The sequence below is a fragment of the Mastomys coucha genome, unplaced genomic scaffold (genome assembly GCF_008632895.1).
Source record: "Mastomys coucha isolate ucsf_1 unplaced genomic scaffold, UCSF_Mcou_1 pScaffold7, whole genome shotgun sequence".
Taxonomy (NCBI): Eukaryota; Metazoa; Chordata; class Mammalia; order Rodentia; family Muridae; genus Mastomys; species Mastomys coucha.
In genome coordinates this window covers 51,411,189-51,432,223 of record NW_022196913.1, presented here as the reverse complement: position 1 = coordinate 51,432,223, position 21,035 = coordinate 51,411,189, and the positions used below count along the sequence as shown (strand labels likewise).

At 40.5% G+C, this 21,035-nt stretch overlaps 2 protein-coding genes across 3 annotated transcripts in view; one reads left to right on the top strand and one right to left on the bottom strand.

Annotated features, from left to right (window-relative positions):
* Nup153 (nucleoporin 153) overlaps positions 1-7,682 on the top strand; it is a 49,857-nt gene extending 42,175 nt beyond the window's left edge. For both annotated transcript variants that reach the window (XM_031359609.1, XM_031359608.1), the window contains exons 18-22: positions 146-1,024; positions 3,601-3,957; positions 4,519-4,791; positions 6,111-6,279; positions 6,552-7,682. In XM_031359609.1, the coding sequence (XP_031215469.1) occupies positions 146-1,024; positions 3,601-3,957; positions 4,519-4,791; positions 6,111-6,279; positions 6,552-6,636 (1,763 nt within the window). In that variant the 3' untranslated portion in view covers positions 6,637-7,682. The remainder of the gene's footprint in view (positions 1-145; positions 1,025-3,600; positions 3,958-4,518; positions 4,792-6,110; positions 6,280-6,551) is intronic.
* Positions 7,683-12,214: 4,532 nt separating this feature from the next.
* Positions 12,215-19,103, bottom strand: Fam8a1 (family with sequence similarity 8 member A1). Its single transcript, XM_031359610.1, has 5 exons — positions 18,352-19,103; positions 17,394-17,514; positions 15,000-15,123; positions 13,727-13,866; positions 12,215-12,498 (listed from the first exon to the last, which is right to left on the bottom strand). The coding sequence occupies exons 1-5, from the start codon at positions 18,977-18,979 to the stop codon at positions 12,354-12,356; spliced, it is 1,158 nt and encodes a 385-aa protein (XP_031215470.1). The 5' UTR covers positions 18,980-19,103; the 3' UTR covers positions 12,215-12,353.
* Positions 19,104-21,035: the final 1,932 nt, after the last annotated feature.

The window sequence follows — 21,035 nt, the reverse complement described above, 5'->3', positions numbered from 1 at the left end:
TTCTTGACTTTCCAGTCTAATGAGGGAAAATGGCTTATAGGCCTTTTCAGAGTTGTCCTATGAGCTGTTGCTTGCAGGGGTTAAATTTGTAACAAGAATAAGCACATTAATTGGATGTCATTTTGTATGTTTTTTATTTTTGAAGGCTTTGGGATATCTTCATCTTTAAATCCAGCACCCTCAGCCTTCAAATTTGGTATCCCACCATCCTCTTCTGGACTTTCTCAAACTTTGACAAGCACTGGAAATTTTAAATTTGGAGATCAGGGAGGATTCAAATTAGGCACTTCATCTGACTCTGGGTCTACAAATACCATGAATACAAACTTTAAATTTTCTAAACCAACTGGAGATTTTAAATTTGGAGTGTTATCTGATTCTAAACCTGAAGAAATTAAAAACGACAGCAAGAACGATAATTTTCAGTTTGGATCTTCTTCTGGCTTAAGCAACCCAGCTTCTTCAGCTCCATTTCAGTTTGGGGTATCTACTCTTGGGCAACAAGAAAAGAAAGAGGAGCTGCCTAAATCTTCATCTGCAGGCTTTAGCTTTGGTGCAGGTGTTAATAACCCCCCTAATGCTGCTATTGACACCACAGTGACCTCAGAGAACAAGAGTGGCTTCAACTTTGGAACCGTAGACACTAAGAGTGTCTCAGTGACTCCTTTCACATACAAGACAACAGAAGCAAAGAAAGAAGATGCATCTGCTACCAAGGGTGGGTTCACATTTGGTAAAGTGGACTCTGCTTCTTTGCCATCTGCCTCAATGTTTGTTTTGGGAAGGACAGAGGAGAAACAGCAAGAACCTGTTACTTCTACTTCTCTGGTATTTGGAAAGAAAGCCGACAATGAGGAGCCAAAGTGTCAACCAGTATTTTCCTTTGGGAATTCAGAGCAAACCAAAGATGAGAGTTCCTCCAAGCCGACATTCAGTTTCAGCGTGGCAAAACCATCTGTGAAGGAGCCTGATCAGCTAGCCAAGGCTACTTTTGCATTTGGAAATCAAACCAATACAACAACTGGTAAATAGTAAAAGACCTTTTTTTTTTTTCCAAGTTGTATTTGATACCTTGACAAATGCAGGAAGTCAAGGAGTGGCTGCCAGAAAATAATGGAGAGTATTTGTTTCAAAGTTCTTAAGAGCTCACTCAGGCTTTCCTGTTTTAATTCAACCAAATTTCCATGATTCTGATGGAGTAACGTACAGATCTAATTTTGAGAAATACAGCTGTAATAGAAAGTACACAATGGGGCACGTTATATATGTCTTTCTGTTCTTTGGACATTTTATAATTAGAATTGATACATACTGTCAGGGAAAATGTTTTAAGTAAATTTTTATTTACAAGTTATGAATAATGAGTCATCAAACATAAGGAACATTGGCAGTGGATATAATTAAATGAAAGAAAACAGGAACATTTGAAAACTAAAATAGAGGTGGGCGAAAAACCCCATTAAAAGGAAGTCGGTTGACGTAAAACTGTTCAGTTGATGGTGTAGTGGGATGAACATTGTCTGGTCTGATTATTGTAATGAGGTTTCCCAGAAGAGTGTAAAGATGGACAGATGCATCTGTAATGTACTTTTGAAATTGAATTACTTAGATATTGTGAATGGTATAGGGAAACATTAGAAAATTTACAGAAAGATTTTCTGCATATAAAATAAGACACTGAGGCTGGAGAGATGGGTTCAGCAGTTATGGATACTGCTCTTTGAAGAGGACACAAGTTTTGAGTCCCAACACCTATTTTAGGTGGTTCACAACTGCCTATAATTCCAACTCCAGGGGTATTTGATGCCTACACACATTCAGGTAAAAATTAAATTTAAAAAGACTGTTTTCAGAATAAAAATGACTGAGCTGGACATTAATTCAGTGATAGAGAAAACATTCTTCCAAGGCTTGTGCAAAGCCCCGGGTTTGTTCTTCAGCACCCTATAAAACAGTGCCCTATAAATTAAATAACCTGAACCATTTTGTAACTAGAAAAATGATCAGACATAAAAGCAAAATGTAGCTATTTTCAGACATGCAAAGTTTGTAACTTTGATACTTTTTTTATTAAACACATTTGAATCACTCATTGAACCCACAAGTGGGAAATTCACATAACCATGAGCAGTTTTTTCATATTCTGTATTTGCTTGTAAATTTGAAAACAACCTACAAAAAAAAATAAGAATTAAAACTACTTACTATTTGAAATGGGGAAAAATGAAATATTGTAACCAGCTTTGATCATGAAATCTTACCATCTATAGAAAGCAGTTGCCCATCCCATCTATTGTATGGCATTGGAGCTGAAATACTGAGAAAGTAGAAAAAGAAGTTTATTTCAGGTGGTATAAATTCATGATTATCATAGAAATTAGAAGCCTTTGGGGGTTGGGGGCTTCAAGATAGGGTTTCTCTGTATAGCCCTGGCTGTCCTGGAACTCACTCTGTAGACTAGGCTGGCACTGAACTCAGAAATTCACCTGTCTATGCCTCCCAAGTGCTGGGATTAAAGGCGTGTGCCACCACTGCCTGGCATCAGCTTTTCTTAAAGTCACCAATCATAAACAAGTCCTGTGTTTTCTAAGCTTTCTAATTTATTTATGTATATGAGTACACTGTAGCTGTACAGATGGTTGTGGGTCATCATGTGGTTGCTGGGAATTGAATTCAGGACCTCTGCTCGCTCCAGCCCAAAGATTTATTATTATATCTAAGTACATTTGTAGCTGTCTTTAAACATACCAGAAGAGGGCGTCAGATCTCATTATGGATGGTTGTGAGCCACCATGTGGTTGCTGGGATTTGAACTCAGGACCTTTGGAAAGTGCAGTCAGTGCTCTTAACTGCTGAGCCATCTCACCAGCCCTGCTTTTTAATTTATAATGACTGCAGTGATAAATAAATGTAAGAGCATAGAAAAGAAAACAAACTCATTCCTGGGGGAAAACATTTCTTCTGTCTCCTTCATTTCAGTTCTTAGTTTCTGTGGATTTTGTCAAGCTCTAGGCTGCTTATGAAATTTGTAGGGAAAGTAAGTGCACAGGAATGTACGAAGAAAGGCAGGCACTAACTAACAGTCTAATAATAAAATGACAGTCCCCAAGTAGGGAAATATGTATACATTAGGAAATTTAGGGTGCCACCATGGTGACATTGTGTGTTAGTTAGCAGGAGTTAGCAGATGCTCAAGTCCAGTCAGTATGATGAGATGTTGATTTGTTCATGTGAATAAATTGAAGTCAGGGTGCTGCTACTGTAATGTGACATAAACCGCAGCACAGTCAGACACATAGAAATGTACCCAGCTTCTACTATGTGATTTGGTTTCTAAATACAATATCAAGATAGATTTGGATGTGAGGCAGCGTGTATTTTCCATTAAATTTATGCACATAGTAACAGGACTTTATATTTGAAAGCTAAATAATAATGAGAAAACTCATACACCATAAAAGATAAGTACTTTTGACATTTTAAAGAATTGATGTTTATTTGAAGAGACTGTATAAAAATAATCTTAGTTTATGTTATAGGAACTTTTTTTTAGGCGATTTGTTCCTTTAGGATTTATGTTTCTCAATTGTTGTTTTGCAGATCAAGGTGCAGCAAAGCCAGTTTTTAGCTTCTTGAACAGCAGTTCCTCTAGTTCAAGTGCACCGGCCACTTCATCCAGTGGTGGCATATTTGGTAGTTCCACCTCTTCCTCCAACCCACCTGTGGCAGCCTTTGTGTTTGGACAGGCCAGCAATCCTGTCGGCAGCTCTGCCTTTGGTAACTCTGCCGAATCCAGTACATCTCAGTCTTTGCTATTTCCTCAAGATAGCAAGCCAGCCACCACGTCCAGCACTGCCTCAGCTGCCTCTCCATTTGTATTTGGAACAGGAGCCAGTAGTAATAGTACTGTATCTTCTGGGTTCACTTTTGGGGCTACAACCACGTCAAGCTCTTCAGGTACTTTTGTGTTAGGAGGGAAAAATAGGTTTTGTAGTTGAATTGGCTTTGCTGAATTGCCAGTTGCAGTGTGCTTCCAAATCATTTAAGTTTTCACCTGTGGAGAAATGTGCACTTTTAGGTTGAACAGTATTTTCTAATTTTAGGAAGAATATATAACATTTCCAAGTTGCCTTTTTGAAATGTCAAATTTATAAGCCACCAAATAGTGATCGTATGGGATGTGTGTTTATACAGTGATTCATAGTGAGTCTTTGAGATACATCATTTTAGAAAAAGTTGTTGAGCCTAAGCTACTGAGTTCCAGGCCAGCCCAAGGAATAATATAAGACCTTATGTGAGCACACCTTTCTTACTAGTAAAAGATTGTTGGTTGCAAAGGTGGAAAGTTGTAATTGAAATTTTTGTTAAGCCTAGTGTATGTTTAGTAAATAGTGGCATTGTTCTGATCTAAGTGTAATCAAGATAAGAGTGTGAAAGTGGCTTGAAATTTGTGGATTTTCAGAGGTTTCTCAAGGGTTATCTTACTATAAATCTCAATGTTCACTTCTTGGCCTCCAGGATCCTCCTTTGTATTTGGCACTGGACATTCAGCACCATCTGCCAGTCCAGCATTTGGTGCTAACCAGACTCCTACATTTGGACAAAGTCAAGGTGCCAGCCAGCCTAACCCTCCAAGCTTTGGCTCTATATCATCTTCAACAGCATTATTTTCTGCTGGTTCTCAGCCTGTACCACCACCTACATTTGGGACAGTGTCAAGTAGCAGCCAACCTCCTGTGTTTGGACAGCAGCCTAGTCAGACTGCATTTGGCTCTGGGACAGCCAATGCCAGTAAGTTTGTTTGTACTTGATATCTATACTTACAGTCTGGTGTCTTAAAATAGAATTTTTTCTTTGTACTTTGAAACTATGTGTATGTTTTAATTTTTAATGTCTTTATTGTGGTGTTTCACACTTACCAATAAACATTGCAGAGTTTCAGTCAACTGTATTTGATGGCATTAAACTATATTTAAAATGTTTCTTACTCTGATTTAGGTATAGGTTGTGTTCAACCCCGTTTCACTCTAGGCTGCTGTGGAGTGGTAATATTTGATTTGAGTTTCCTTTGGGAAGTTAGACTTTATGCTGAGTTCTCACAGCATGTGGATAATGCTGCTAGCCTTCCCTCTGTATATCTTATCTTATACCTCTGTATATCTTAGGTGTTATGACTTTTGAAATGCAACTGATTTAGCACTATATTTTAATGCTGTGTTCTTTCAAAATTGACTATCATTCAAATAGAAATATGGACTCACAAAAGATCACAAGATTCCATGAGAGAGTGTAAGCTTGGCTATGTGTACAGACAGCTGGAGGCCATGTGTGATCAGAGGCTATTCTAATCACAGTGTTCTTTGGTCACTCTAATGGTGACCACTGTTCTCTGTCCATTGGACTCTAATGTTTACTGATACCTCTAGAAAATAAAATTTTGCCTGATACTTATAAGTAGGCTCTTGCTGTTATACAACCTTGCTTCTTTACCTCTTGCAGAGTGAGTCACTGAATGGCAGCCTATCCATTTGCCTGTATTTGAGTTAGTTTTGGTTAGGAAATGCTGTCTTGCACGTTACTGAGTTGAGGATACTGATCTTTGGGAGAGTAAATGTTTTTCTCTTGGTCATGTATTCTGCTGTGGATTCACTGAATGGAAAGCTATGCCTCATACTTTAGAAGTTACTTTATTACAAACTTCTCTGGCTGGTATACACCATATGCTGTCACTGCTGGATGATAATTCTCTTATTGTGGATACTATGCATGTTCCATTTTTGTGAATTCTTTTGTTAAGTATTTTGTCCCTTAGTTTTGTTTCATTATTGGTTTGAAAGGTTCATCTTCTATTCTTGTGTTTGTATTTAGCCATGTGTACTCCAAAATCCCTCCTGTTTTGTGGCAGCTCTAGTCTGGCCTGTAGACCTAGACTGGCCTTGAACTCAGAGATTCTTTACTCTCTCTCTGCATCCTGAGTGCTGGGACTAAGGTGTGCTCCACCATGCCTGGCTAAGGTTTTAATTCTACCCATGATTAGTATGTCCAGGTCAGAGTCAATCCTAAATAACATTTTGTGTCATTAATGGAATATTTCTGCTTAATTTGTATAGGTTCAGTTTTCCAATTTGGTAGCAGCACTACAAATTTCAACTTCACAAACAATAATCCATCAGGAGTGTTCACATTTGGTGCAAGTCCCAGCACGCCTGCAGCCTCAACCCAGCCCTCAGGTTCAGGGGGCTTTCCATTCAGCCAGTCTTCAGCATCATTTACAGTGGGGTAAGATTATTTCATTGAGTATTTACATTGGTAAAGGCTTGTATCTATTTTTAAAAGTAAATCAGGATGCAGTAATATAGTTTGGATAATAGTGTTACCCAGTATCAGTTTATGACATTGTAAATTGGAGGGTTTATATTAAAATCTGAGACAAAAGGAGCAAGTTACAACATTTTCCTCTCCACTTTGTTGTTGGTCATTTTAAATGATATGAGTGAGTCCTCTCTTTGTCTTGGGCGTTGTGTCACATTGTAATGTTTTATTTTTCACAGGTCAAATGGGAAAAATATGTTCTCTTCTTCTGGAACTTCAGTTTCTGGTCGCAAGATAAAGACTGCTGTTAGACGCAGGAAATAAAGGTCACAAAGGTGTTATACCCAACAGTTTTATCAACAGCTGGTGCCCTGCTTTTTCTCATACTGGATTGTACTACATGCTGGGCTTATCTGAAGTCAGATCTGCCTAAGGACTTCTTTAATTTTGGAATTGTCCTCTTTTCTTTATGGAAGTCCTGTCCCCATAACCCATTCTCTTTTGAAAATAATAGCTAGACTGGTGACTGACTGATTCTTCAGCAGAAACATTTTATGATCCAGCACATTATTCACTGATTGGCATAGTCTGGCTGTACCCAGGAATAGAGCCTGCACGGTGAATGGCTTTGTATAGAACCTGTCTGCACTGCTATGTGCATTGATGCGTTAATGGAGTGCATTGAAATTGTAATTATATCTGGGGAATTCTGTATAGATTAGAATCCTGTATAGATTAGAGGACATTGAAATGAATGATTTCTATGCGGAGTTTGTGGTGGTGTATGTGTGAAGTGAGTTGGATGTATTGTGCACAGAAAAATTCTGATAGAGAAAACCTGATTAAAGAATGGTCCATCCCAAGGACTTGTTAGATCTAGTTCATTCTCCACTTAATAAGTATATGCTATTTCTATATTTTCATTCTATTGACTGTCTTGCCTTTTTCATTATTTTATTATGAGACTTCTGTAAATACAATTTTGTTTCTGTACTTTTTTGGCATAACATAAATCTGTGAACTTGAAATTTTAATTTTATGTTAGACATATTTTTGTTGTTTGTTTAGTCTTGTCTCAGATTTTATTATGTAAATCTCATTATTCAAAGTTGCCTAAATCCATTTGGAAATCTTTAAAAAAAATTGGGGATTCTTAAAGTTGAATTTATTGGCTTTTCTGATCCAGTTTTGTTTGGACCAAAAACCAGTATTGTACAAAGTATTAAGCATATATTTTTATATTTACTGAAATGGACTGTGGTGACTTTGGATAATAAGGAAAAAGTTTAATATTAAAGCCATGTTTATTACAGTATAATTAACATGTTAAACCATGGGATAAATGCCATCAATAAAACTTTATGAAGCAAGTTTTGTTAACAGTTTTCATAGTGAAGGCACACAATATTAATGGGAAGGGTGGTTGATTAGAAACCCCAAAGGGTATGTATCAGGTAAGGCCCAAGAGTTACTGAGTTTGCAGAACACAGAAGAGCCCCTCCCTTTTGCCTGATGCTGTCTTTACTTAATTTGCACGAATATTTTCCCTTTAAATTTTGAAAATAAACGTACAACCCTTTCTGTTTGTACTTCTAGCTTCCTTACTAGGGGCCTAGACAGTGTTTCTTGCTCACATTATTGGAGATAATATGCCTCAGGCATTTTCAACAGTTTATAAAACTAATGGGCTTTTTACTACGTTACCTGTATGACTAGACGTTTAGCTCACTTAAAGTCCAGGAAAGAACTTGGAGCAGCACTTTACACTTTTGTCCTTAATTAGGATCGGCATTTGTTAGTTTGTGTTTAATTTGCCAACTTCAGGCTGGTTGAATTTACATTGAGAATTTCTATTGCTTTGTCCTTATGAAAAGACGTTTTTCTTACTATCTTAGGCTATCATCACATTGATTTGAGGGTAGAGCTTTTTGTGTTTCTAATATTTTATTTAATAATCTATACCTGACACTTAGCCTTGTTTGGAGTCTGGTGAATGCTGGTAGAAAATACTGGAAACCTGTCTTACCAACCTTGTAGGCCATTCCTTAGCCATTTTCTATGTCCAAATAATTGGAGCTTAATAGGGCATATCCCTTTTCTGTAAAATGTGTAGAAAATAATTTTGCTTCATTTTAGTATTCCTTTGTGTGTGCTCATGTTTAGAGTAGGTTGGTTTATATTAAAATTGGCAACTTTTTGGTTCTCCAGTGTCTGTAAAACTATTCAGGTTTTGAGACTTGATTCTTGGGCATACTTCTAGTTTCCTTGCTAGGTGCATGTGGCTCCCCAGTCATGGTGGCAGGTCTATCTCTTGGCCTCATTGGATTGAGTGGGCTTGAGAGTGCTTACTAGTAGAATGTATAAATGTATGTTCTAGGATGTATCCTCAGATTGACAGGCTGGTTTTGGATAGTAGCAAGACTGCATCATTACAGGTCCCTCAAGTCACTTAATGCTGTCAGGTCTGGGATGTCATTTTAAGCATTAAGTGCTAGTTTATAACTATCATTTTACCACTTGAAGTAAAACTATTAAAAATAACAGTAAAGATTTAGCCTAGGAAGAATGTTTTCATGGTTAGCATATCCTTCCCAGGGCTCATATAAACTTGAAATTCAATTGAAATCATTGAGGGTAAGAACTGATACGACACGTGATTTAAAGGCCAAGAAGTGATTCAGCAGAAATTTTATACAGGGTAGTTTGTTTAATGGAAACTAATTTGCTATAGTAACACTGAGAAATAAGGATGTTGTAGATCTTATAGATAGCAACTATATGACCAAGTTAGTCATAACCCTCATTTGTTTGTAATATGGAGTAGAATTCCCTACCCCCTTGACTCTTATTTCTCTTAAAATCCTCTGTAGCCCCCAAATATGTAGTTGGTAGCTTGGCTTAGACTAGAAAATTGTCCAGAGCAGCACTCAGGTCAGGCTGCATTTAAATGAAGTTTGTACACACGTGGTTTAATTCCTAAAGAATAAGATCTTACACTGTAGTCTCGGCTGGCATTAGATTTGCAGCAGTATTCTTACGTCAGCCTCTTTACTGGCTTTACACAGTTAATATTACCACACTCAGATAACTTCCCTTGAGGAAAGGCAGTGCACTATGGACTGGTTTATAAAGGCTTTTCCCACTGAGTTAAAATTTAGTCATCTGATGTTGTAATGGGTAATCACAGCTCTAAGTGAATTTAACATGCAGCTGAGCTCATGAGCAGGTAGTTTGTACTTAGGTATTTGGTTTTACATATGCTAGGCAAAGTAAGTGTTCTATCACTGAACAAAGCTCCAGTCCTATTAAAAGAACATGGTTTAATACACTGCTGTAGCTGTAGAAATAGGCACAGACAACACTGTGGACATTGACATAAGTATTTATTGAGACACAAAATACAAACTGGTGACATACAAATATTAAAATAGAATGCTGTTTTATTTATAGGTGGGCCAGTAGATACTGTTTTCAGGGCAAGCCATACTATAGTGAACTATAAGGAAATCTACAAATACCAGCCAAAATGAGGACCTTCACCCAGGCACAAGTAAGGACTTTGGTCTTTGGTTATGTAGATGGTAGATGGCAAGGAGCTGAACCAGTACTTGTCAGAGTTTAGGAATACTGTTAATCTAGGCATCATCCTCAAAGAGATAGAGAAAGTTTAATGCCCCATCTTCCTTCATTCAGAAGCCTAAGTTGCAAATGGAAAATTTCAACTCCTTCCCTGTGCCAGAAACAGGTGTGTAAATTGTTTCATCACTGATGTGAACATGTTAAAAGGCTTTTAAAGATCCTTTGAAGACTCATTGTTGAGGCATGGGCAACTAGGTAAATGCTTTGTAGGCAGAATCAAGCAATGAACACTGTCAAGTAAACGGCATGTGTTTATGGTCACAAAGAATACTCAGTAAGGTTTGTCATTGTGCTGTTACCTACTTCCAAGATCATTCTCAGTGATGAGTATTGACTTTCTCATTGCCAGTTGTTTAGACTGAATGGCAATGCAGCAACAAGACTCCAGTCCCAAGGCTTCAGCTTAGGGCATGCTCATTAAAGATCTTCATTTCTGAACTTCATTTTGCCCTTTTAGGATACAGCTTCAGCATGAGAATTACACTTTGACAGAGATTAGTATTTTTGTAAATGAATACACATGTTCTTTGAAGGAGGCTGTAAAAAATGTGCCAGATTCCCTTTTCTCCTTATAACAGATTGAGGTTCTATTGTGGAGGCAAAGCAATACTTTATCTTACATCCTATATGGCACAACTTGAATCCACAGCTGGATCTAAAGAAAACTATAACAAATTTTAACTACTTGTTTATTTTACTGTATAAATAAAAATATCCTCAGTGAAAACTTCAGAAACAATAATCAAATACTCCAGAGCTGTGTGGGTGAAGCACATTTCAACTTGAATTCTTTCATCAGTGGCCAGTGTCCACACCAGCTTCCTGCTTTGTAGTGTAAGAGTTTGAAGAGCTTTAAAATCCTGCCAGAGCCACAAGCACATGCTCTATGTACTGCTCTTGACAAATAATAGGCTTTTTGTGAAGTTGTATTTAAATAAAACTATTTTTGAGAAACCATGGTTGATGAACAATGACCTCTTAGGAGATTCTTAAAGTATCTGTAGACATTAAATGCATTTTCACAGTTTTAAATAAATGTCAAAGAATAGCCCACTGAAGGTTGATACATTAATGACAGCGCATGGCTTGCTCTTGCTATTTAAAACCCAGGAACAAAGATTGCTTGTGCAATATGATTTAGTGTTTCTCGGGAAAATCCTATACAAGAATGAGTAAGAAGTAAAGTTTTAAGCTAACATTTTGGTACAGCTAGTAACTCACAAGAAAAGCACACAGGCATAAACCCAATGTTTCACCAATAGAGCAAAGTACAATGACATTACACAAAGTTTTTGCTTTAACATTCCCACTCTCTCCAAATTTCATCTCTTAACAGGCCAAAATGAGCTTAGAGAAGCTAGAATAAAGTCTGAAGATGATATGCTGCCTTGCTTTAGAGAGAACAATTCATAATAGGAAAACTGCTAATATTTCACAGGCTGCTAGTATTTAAGTTATTCACAAAATACACTCTTAACACCTTGATGTTTTTTGACAGTTTTGGAACTGTATAGAATAGAGAAGTGCCTTAGGAATTTACTGTGCATGAATAGAGTCTACAGGTACATTCAGAACACTGGAGAGCACATACTAGGAATGTTTGGTGGATATTCCTCCTGCATATTTATAGTTGGATTTTTGAGCACATGAATTCTAAGCTGAATTTATAATGAAAATTCCTCACTCCCACCCCACCCCCTACAGAAGGCAATCATTAACTTACCTTTTTAAAATATCAATGATATGACTCAGTACATTTTCATCATCTTGAAAATCTTGCCTCCAAATACATAAGCAGTAAGAAGCTGAAATATCCCACCACTACTGCAGCAAACTCTAGAATATCCTTGAAGTGTGGGTTGAAGGGACTCCTAGGCCTTCCTCACTAGCCCTTTCCTCCCAACACCTGCCATGGAGTAAGTAGGTTGTTGAGTTGATGCTCTTTTTCAATGCTCACAAAAAGCAGCTTTAATAATAAGAAGAGTTGTGGGAGTTCTATAGGTGTTTATAAAACACAATTGGATATTTTTCAATTACTCTAGAATAAGTCAAAATTAAAATTTTAAAGTTTGATTTAGAGAATTTAAAGCTGAAAATACTTCCAGCAAATTCTGGTTATCTTAAATGTTTAAGTATGTATTTGCCTATATTGATTATGGTACTATTTGCTTTGTTTCCTATAAGAATTGTTTTAACACTTAAATTTAATAGTTTTTCCTCCTGGAAAAGTTCCTTGACATTCAAGTACAGTCAACACTTTCAGAACAGCCCCCTGCATCACACTAGAGTGACTGCTTTAATTTTTAAATCATCAATTAATGTAACCCAGAGATAATGATGGTCTTGATACATAATTTAGTCTTGTCATTATTCCTAAGAGTGGAATTCAGGGTTCTGGGGCATCATCTGACCCCATTTCTTTTTACCACAATGGTTCCTGCTACAATGTCATAGGCTGTTCGATTATGCTGAAAAAACAGCAGTGTGATGAAAGCAGGGAAAAAAGAAGCAATAGAAAAATTCTTGATCAAAGCTCGTATGGTGGACCTAAAGGAAACAAGCAGAAGTAGAAGTCAGGCTGTATCAGTCATGGCTGACTAGATATCTTGTCCATGTCTACAGCATTCAGAGCATGGTTAAATCTTTCCTGACGTGTTTTCAAACAATATAGTTGAACTACCTGTTCTATTCTAAAGAACGCTACATAGAACACTAGAGCTTTGATATGCATGGCAGTTAGGAACATCTAAGAACACCAATGAGGAAACAGTTTAACAATATGTTCTATTTTGTCGGAAGAAAAGAACATCTCTTTGCTTACCTTTTCCATAGTCATGGATTCTATGGGCTTTTAGAATCTTCTGAACTGAGTGTGCTTACTGTAGTCCTACTTTCTATCTTACTGGAAACAATCAGTTCCTGCATGTGCTCCAGTAATTAAAAGAAGTCCTAAGAAGCTTTCAGCAGCAGCTCAAAATAGAGAATCACCCTACAATGCTATATTCCTGCCTGTCAGTGGCTAACTCTGGACTCTGAATCCACAACTGTGAAAATGAAGTCAAAATGCTATGTTAAGTTACTAAAGTGCTTGGTACCTCAAAAATGCTCAATAAACATTAACCACATTGACTTATTAAAAGAAACAGAATTAAAACACCAAAGTTATAAGGCAGTCGGCATATGTCAGCAAAATCTAGCCTGAATTATTCCTGTAACGTTTATAGCTAATTCTGTTTGATATAACGGATCACTGTTCACTCACCTCCCCAGCTTCCATCACCACTGCACCCTCAGTGGAACTGCACGCCAAGGCCAGCATTGAACTATGGCATTAGCTGGAGGCAGTGCACCTCTGGATCAAGATTGTGGTATTTTATAAAGTAGCTCGAGACCAGGTAGTCCACAGGGCCAGAGAAGAAAACTAGGCAGAGCACTGAGAACACCCAAATATCTTATCATTGTGACATATTTCATAAAAATCATTTTGAAAATGTATGTCATAGGGTAGCAATGGAAAGACGGGCTCATAAACTTCCATCTAAGTCAATATGATTACAGTGATGAAAATATTTAAAAAAAAACCACTGTATCAGACCTGTAATTTTTGGCATATTGAACACAATCTTGTGCCACTTAATACAGGATGGAAATGGATAAAAGAGCCAGAGAATGCAAAAAATCAGTTCACTTTCACAAACTTGAAAAATAACAAGAAGAAGCAGAAGATGACAGCTACAATTTCTTTTCTGTAAAGTAGATTAAGCAAAGGACTTACGTTGTGATGCTAACATTTGAGGAAGGAATCACTAAAACCCGACTTGGAGCAATGAGTACTGATGTATCACATGTTACAACTCGAAGTCCTAGCAGGAACTTTCCTGGTGTAGCTCCCCCTGCTCCCCAAATGCAAATTATCTAAGAAAAAAAGGATAATTGAAAATAATTTACTATGCCAATTTTAAAGAGTTTTAAACATTTTTCTTTTTTTAAAAAAGGTTTGTTTATTTATTATATCCAAGTACACCGTAGCTCTCTTAAGACACTCCAGGAGAGGGCGTCAGATCCCATTACAGATGGTTGTGAGTCACCATGTGGTTGCTGGGATTTGAACTCAAGTCCTTCAGAAGAGCAGTCAGTGCTCTTAACTGCTGAGCCATCTCTCCAGCCCTAAACGTTTTTTTTCTAATGTTACTTCTTGCTTTGTAAGAATGACATGTTGGGGCTGGTGAGATGGCTCAGCGGGTAAGAGCACCGACTGCTTTACCAAAGGTCCTGAGTTCAAATCCCAGCAACCACATGGTGGCTCACAACCATCCATAATGAGATCTGACACCCTCTCGTGGTGCTGTCTGAAGACAGCAACAGTGTACCTACATATAACAATAAATAAATAATCTAAATAAATACATCTTTAAAAAAAAAAAGAATGACATGTTGGAGGGCCAGGTATTCTATGTAATTAGAATACTAGAAACTTAACCATTTAAGCTGGCTTAGCACATGCCATCTCGGAACTCCAGAGACTGGAAAGATGATTGGCAAGTTTGAAATCGAGCCAGGTTACATTTGAGACCCTGTCTCAGCAAACAAAACACTATATAAAGGCTGGATCTGATGGCACAAGATCTGCCATCCCAACTACTTATTGGGTAAGCTGAGATGCAAGAAGTCCAACTACTTTCAAGATCTGCCATCAGAACTCACTGACATTTTCAAAAAGAAGAGAGGATTGGATATAGAGCAATGGGCTTGCTTGCTTACTTACACACACACACACACACACACACACACACACGGCCATAATATATATATATATTTGAACCAAATATGCTTGCGAATGAAATTTTATTTCTAAAAATGAAATGTATAACAAGGCATCTTTTTCCCAAAATTTAGCATTTAGGACCTTTTTTTTTAACTTGAAAATGTTAATTTCAAAAACTACGAAAAAAAAACCTACAAAGAAATTTGTAACTTGTCATTTCTTTTCCTAAGTAGATAGTTTAAAATATCATTAAAACAGTTATTTGCTCCAGTCAGCAGCTTACCTCATAGAAACAAACTAACAACCTGTATATAAGCGCCACAACCATCATTTTCTGCAGGTCTTCCATTGATGTGTCTTCATCAATCTCTTCTATTATATAGTGCATGGCAAACTTAGAGATGTCCCTGCACAAAAAGAAGGGATTGAGGCTATAAGGAATTAGTTCCTAGGTCAGTTGTACTATTTTCCCATAATTAGGTCATAAAATTTTGATGAGATTTTATGTTGTTAGGTTCTCACTAACAAAGTGCACAGAATATCCGTTACTTTATTCAAAAAATAACAATAAATACCTAAGTAAATAAAAGCAAAAGCATGGTTCCGATCGTGGGGTGGTATGTTACTCAGTGGTAGAGCACTGCAGAGCACATAAGATGCCAGCCCCGATGATATGACAATGACTGGTCTGTAAACTCAAATTTAATTGGGAAACCTCAATTAAGAAAATGCCTCTATCAGATTGGCCTGTAGGCAACTCTGAGTGGCATTTTCTTGATTAATGATTGATGTGGGACGGGCCTAGCACACTGTGGGTGGTGCCACCCCTGCGCTGCTGGTCCTGGGTGCTATAAGAAAAGCAGGCTGAGCAAGCCATGAAGAGCAGCATTTTTCCATGGCCTCTGAATCAGTTCCTGTCTCCAGGTTCCTGTCCTGACTTCCCTCACTGATGGACTAGAAGCTGTAAGAAGGAATAAATCCTTTCCTTTCAAAGTTGCTTTTGATTATGGTGTTTATCAGGCATTAGAGGGGAGACTAGCACAGCAAGGGGATACTAAAAGTTTCAGCTTTCACTGAGATTCTAACCTAGCAAGGAAAACAGAACAAAAAAGTAGCCTCAGAAATGACTTTTTGGTTTTTCGAGACAGGGTTTCTCTGTATAGCCCTGGCTGTCCTGGAATTCACTCTGTAGACCAGGCTGGTCTTGAACTCAAATCTCCCTGCCTCTGCCTCCCAAAGGCTTGTGCCACCACTGCCTGGCCAGAAATGACATTTCTAAGTGCACAATACAATACAAAGAATGCAGAGAAGCCAGCCAGACTAAGAATCTGGAAGAAGCTCCAGGCAGGAGAGAAAGCCTTGAGGCAAGTGATAGTGCTCAATTTCACCATGTGAGGAGACTGTGATTAAGAATGTGGACATCTGTTAAACCATGTGATGAAATTCAGACTTTATCTTGTCAATAGAAACTACAGCAGACTGTTAAGGCTGGAGAGGTCAAGTTCTGCAACTTTCTTCAGACCTCCAAATAAATGCAAAAAATAAAGGCTGTGTTAGTGGACAGGTAGGGGCCCGGTTTAACACCACTTTGTATCTTGACTTTCCTATCTCCTTTTCAATTCTGACATTGTCTCATATATGCAAATTAGTGTCTCATAGAAAATGCTTAGCAATTAGGATCAGACATTATCCTAAGACTTGAGTTTCTTAAGTAAATGCCATACTTTGCATTGGAATTTGCTCAAATGAAAGCAACCCCACTAAGATTGATTACTGAGTCTACTACTACAAGGCTCTTTGTGCTTTGAAAATGTGTTTGTATATGTGTACAAATGTATGCCTTGTGTGCAGAAGTGGAGGCTGGAGCTGGAGTTAAAAAGTAGTGATGAGCTGCCTGACATGGGAACTGAACTTGGAACCTCTGGACAGGTAGTGGGTACTCAACCATTGAATATCTATCCAGCCCCTTTGTGCTTTCATGGCAGAGACTTTATAGGCCAATAAGAAGGAAACTAATACATTCCTGGGCCAAGAGAATGGTTAATAGAAACAAGCTAGGTCTGAAGACTCCTTTTACCTATTAAAATCTTTGAGATAGGATTTAACTAACCCTGGCTGGCCTTGACCTCACTGGGATCTGCCCGCCTCTGCCTCCTGAGTGCTGGAATTAAAGGAGTGTGCCACCAATGCCTCACTCCTTTTACCTTTTTCCCACAGATCTTAAACACCATGTTGAGGTTCCTCTTTTGTTTCTTTCTTAAAACCAACAAGGGGCTTGTGATAGCCCAGTGGGTAAAGTGCTTATGTGAGGACCTGAGTGGGTCCCTAGAACCCATCGAAAACCCAGGACACCTATATACCTATGTAGCCTTGGGAGGGAGGACCAGTGGATCTTCAGGACTTGATGGCCAGCCAGTCCAGCTGAAATGGCAAGCTCCAGGTTAAATGAGAGACCCTACCTCAAAAAAATATAGAAGAGAGTAGAAGACACCCAAAGCAGACCTCTTGGCTACACATAAACACATTTATAAACAACAAATAAGGAAACAAATACAACTGGTAAAGACTCGTAGAGAAACCTTGGTCTTGGACGTCCATCTGGTCCCCACGAGCATGTATAGAATTTACAAGACAAGATACCTAGGCAGCAGCTCCAAAGTAAGGTTTCTTAACTTACTTTATCCCACTGAGATGCATGATGCTCAAGACAATGGTTGCTTTTATAAAGAAGAGAATAAAGAAGTCCACCATCTCTGCCATAAATCTGTGGGCCAAGGATGGAATGACATACTCTCTACCTGTAAATTGGGAAGAAAAAATGAACCAATCACTCACACAAGTTTAAGAACCAAGCCAGATAATGAAGGGGCAAAGTAAAGTCAAGGTCCAACTTAACTTTTAAAAATTAGTTTTGCATCAGCCAATGGCAATGATCCCATCAAGAGAACATGTTTCTAAAGTAATGAGCTGGACGTGGTGAGCTATGCCAGTAATCCCATCATTCTGCCTCCAGACTCAGAAGAGTGGCTGCAAATTTTCCTACAGTTTGCTAAGACTCTAGTTACTACACATCATTTACTAGAGATATTCAAGATCAACAGGCTTGAGCCCAGTCAAAGCTCTACTCCCGTAACCATGTCAACCACCTTTCAGTTCCACTGTCTTTACACAGCCCAAGTCTTGGTGATTTCTAGTATTCTAATCTCAATCCTCCAACAGTGGGCTTGCCACCTAAATTTCGCTTTGGATCTGTGCAGAGCCTAGACTTTACCGAGAGGATGGTCTGATAAGCATAGGTCTCTACACCCAAGAAGGGCTAGTGTCAGGAATAAGGGAATCTACTGGTAGTGCCAGGTCTTCGCTTAAGAACAATCAGCATTGTCTCACAGTGTGTTTTTAGAATTTAGGGTCTGGGCAAACCATAACCGACGTCTGTGGAAATTGTCAACGGTGGTAGCAGCTCCCCAGTTACATATTTCAAAAGCGAGCATACTTGCCCAATGATCCTTCAAAAGACCCCTCTGGCTAGCACAGGCCAGTCTCATTGCAAGTTTGAGGCTAGCCTGGCCTATATACTGAGGCAAGAGCACAGGCCTCTTATATCCTACCCACCCACGCCAACCCCCTGTTCTCACCTGCCTGCCGCCCGGTGTCGCTCGCCGTCCGCGCAGGGGCTGCAGAGCCCACCCTGGTCACAGGGGCCGCCCGGGCAGATGCCTGCACGTGCGGGGCCCGGGCCGTGAGGCCCGCGACGGCCGTCGGGGTGGCGCCGCCCGTGGCCGCCCCCGGCCCAGGCCCCGCGGCGCTCAGGAAGTAGAAGGGGTTGTAGTACGCCAGCTGCGGCGGCGGCGGAGGGGGCGGCTGGGGCGGCGGGGGCACTGCGGGCTGCGGGGCGGCTGGCGGCGGGCCGCAGTAGGTGGGGAGGGCGGCCAGGCCGCTGTGCCAGGTGAGGTAGCCGCAGTAGGACTGCCAGAGCCATTCGTGCACCTGCCGCGAGTACTCGCGCGCGCTCAGCCGCCCCGGGGCGTCCGACGCCTCGCAGCCCCCGGGCTCCTGAGGCTCTGCGCCCGCGTCCCGGCGCTTGCGGAGCTCGCACTGCTGCTGCGGCTCCGGCTTGGAGACGGCCGAGGCGACGGTCGGGGGCCGGGGGGCGGCGTTGGCGGCGGCGGGAGAGCCTGGCCCGGAAGGGACCTGCTCGCGGTCCCCGCCACCGCCGTCCTGCCCCGGAGGGCGGCTCCGGGCTTCCTCGGGTCCCTCTGCCATCGTCGCCCCGGGGGCACCCTCCGCGCTGCCTGTCACTGCGCCGTCGCCCGCCCTCGTCAGCCCCTCCCCAACCGCTCGGTCGCCACCACAGCAGCAGCGGGCGTCAACAATCCGCCTCCGGAAGCGGAAACCCCGCCTCTTCGGCGCGTTTGTCGTGGGGTGCCGGGCGGGCGGTGGGGTTATTTTGTGAGTGGTTCCTGGTTACGCGACGTCTCTCTGGGTCCTCTGTGGTAGGTTTTAATCGGAAACTGTGGCATATTCGCTAACGTAACGCTTCGCGGCGTAGCATGACAACGTGTGCGATGCTGAGTACGTGTTCCTGGACACCGTGAACGCACCCATGTCGGCTACGTCTGTGAGACATTCGGCATCACTCTTGAGAATTCTAATGAACTCCATTACCAAGGCCCCTTGAGAAGATCCTGTGGGGTTACAGCATGATTGTCCCTTGCGAAACTGCGTCTGACTCACCAGAATTTCCAAGAGGGCCCAGTCCTCCAAGCACAGTGACTGTTTCTTTCTTAGCACCTGTGTATGGTTTCATCTTTTCATCTCTATGCAGCCTCTCAGATACTGGCTGTCCTGAAACTCATTCTGTAGACCAGGCTGGCCTCAAACTCACAGAGATCTTCCTGTCGCTGTCTCCTGAGTGCTGGGATAAAAGGCTTGTGCCATCACTGCCAGGTTGCAGCCCATATTCTTAAACTGTGCTGGGAAAAGAATCATGATGACTTAGTGTCAAAGTTAGTTTATTCACAGGAGAAAGGACATGGGGAACAAGTGTGGCCACTCAGGAATGCTGCACCCAATGGCTTCACTATAATAATAGCAGGGGAGTGACTTGGGGAATTTGCCATTACTTTGTTAAAGCACTTGATCTATAAAGTTGAGAGAAAAATGTGTGGCTATAGAAGAGGCAATACTCAGACCCCGACTTCTCAAGACAAAGGGGATTTTATTACCCTATAGGGGACCAGCAGGGGTTGGGGCGGGGCTGTCTCTGGATCTGGCAAAGACAGCAGTAGGTGTCTCTGCAGGAGTGATTTATTTTTTTATTTTTTTAAGGAGAAAAGGGGAAATCTGTGCTAGAACAAGTTGTCAATTGCCTAATGGACATATCAGCCAGTGTAGCTGAATGATGAATTTTGATTGCTGGACATGGTGTTTAAGTAAGGCATAAAGAAGTAGTCAAATCAGGGAATGGACCCTGGTGGCTATCTTTAGGAGTGTAATCTAGCGGTTTAGTAAAGGAGAGGGAGAGGGCAAGACCTGCAGGTGCCGTGCTTACAACACTTGGGCCTGTTAGAGAGCCCTTCAGTTATATTCATTTCCTTATGTAGAGAGGTTTCATACATATGTGAAAATTTAAGATGGTGTATGACTGTTCTAGCAGGTTTCTATATAAGAAAGAAACATAAGACAAAACCATGGATCATTCCAGGCCTGATAATACAGGCATGTACTCAAGATCCTGAGGTAGGAGAACACAAACTCACAGACAGCCCAGGCAACTTGCAGAGACTTAACACACACACACACACACACACACACACACACACACACACACACACACTGCAGTGATTGGAATATGCTTGGCCCAGGGAGTAGCACTATTAGGAGGGGGCCCTATTGGAGGAGGTGTGTCACTATGGGGGTGGTTTTGAGACCCTCCTCCTAGCTACCTGGGAGACAGTCTTCTGGCTGCAGTTGGATAAAGATGCAGTACTCTCCACACCTTCTCCAGCACCACGCCTGCCTGCATGCTGCCATGTCTCCAGCCATGACAGTAATGGACTGAACCTCTGAACCTGTAAGCCAGCCCCAATTAAATGTTGTCCTTTATAAGAATTGCTTTTGGGCTGGAGAGATGGCTCAGCAGTTAAGAGCCCCGACTGCTTTTCCGAAGTTCCTGAGTTCAAATTCCAGCAACCACATGGTGGCTTGCAACCATCTATAATGAGATCTGACACCCTCTTCTGGTGTGTCAGAAGACAGTTACAGTGTACTTACATATAAATCTTAAAAAAAAAAAATTCTTTGGTCATGGTGTCTGTTC

Coding starts and splice junctions, on each gene's coding strand:
- Fam8a1 (XM_031359610.1), bottom strand. CDS start 18,979: ATGGCAGAGGGACCCGAGGAAGCCCGGAGCCGCCCTCCGGGGCAGGAC. Junction 13,867..14,999: donor TGTTAGTTTGTTTCTATGAG/GTAAGCTGCTGA, acceptor TTTTTTTCTTAG/ATAATTTGCATTTGGGGAGC. Junction 12,499..13,726: donor TCAAATGTTAGCATCACAAC/GTAAGTCCTTTG, acceptor TGTTTCCTTTAG/GTCCACCATACGAGCTTTGA.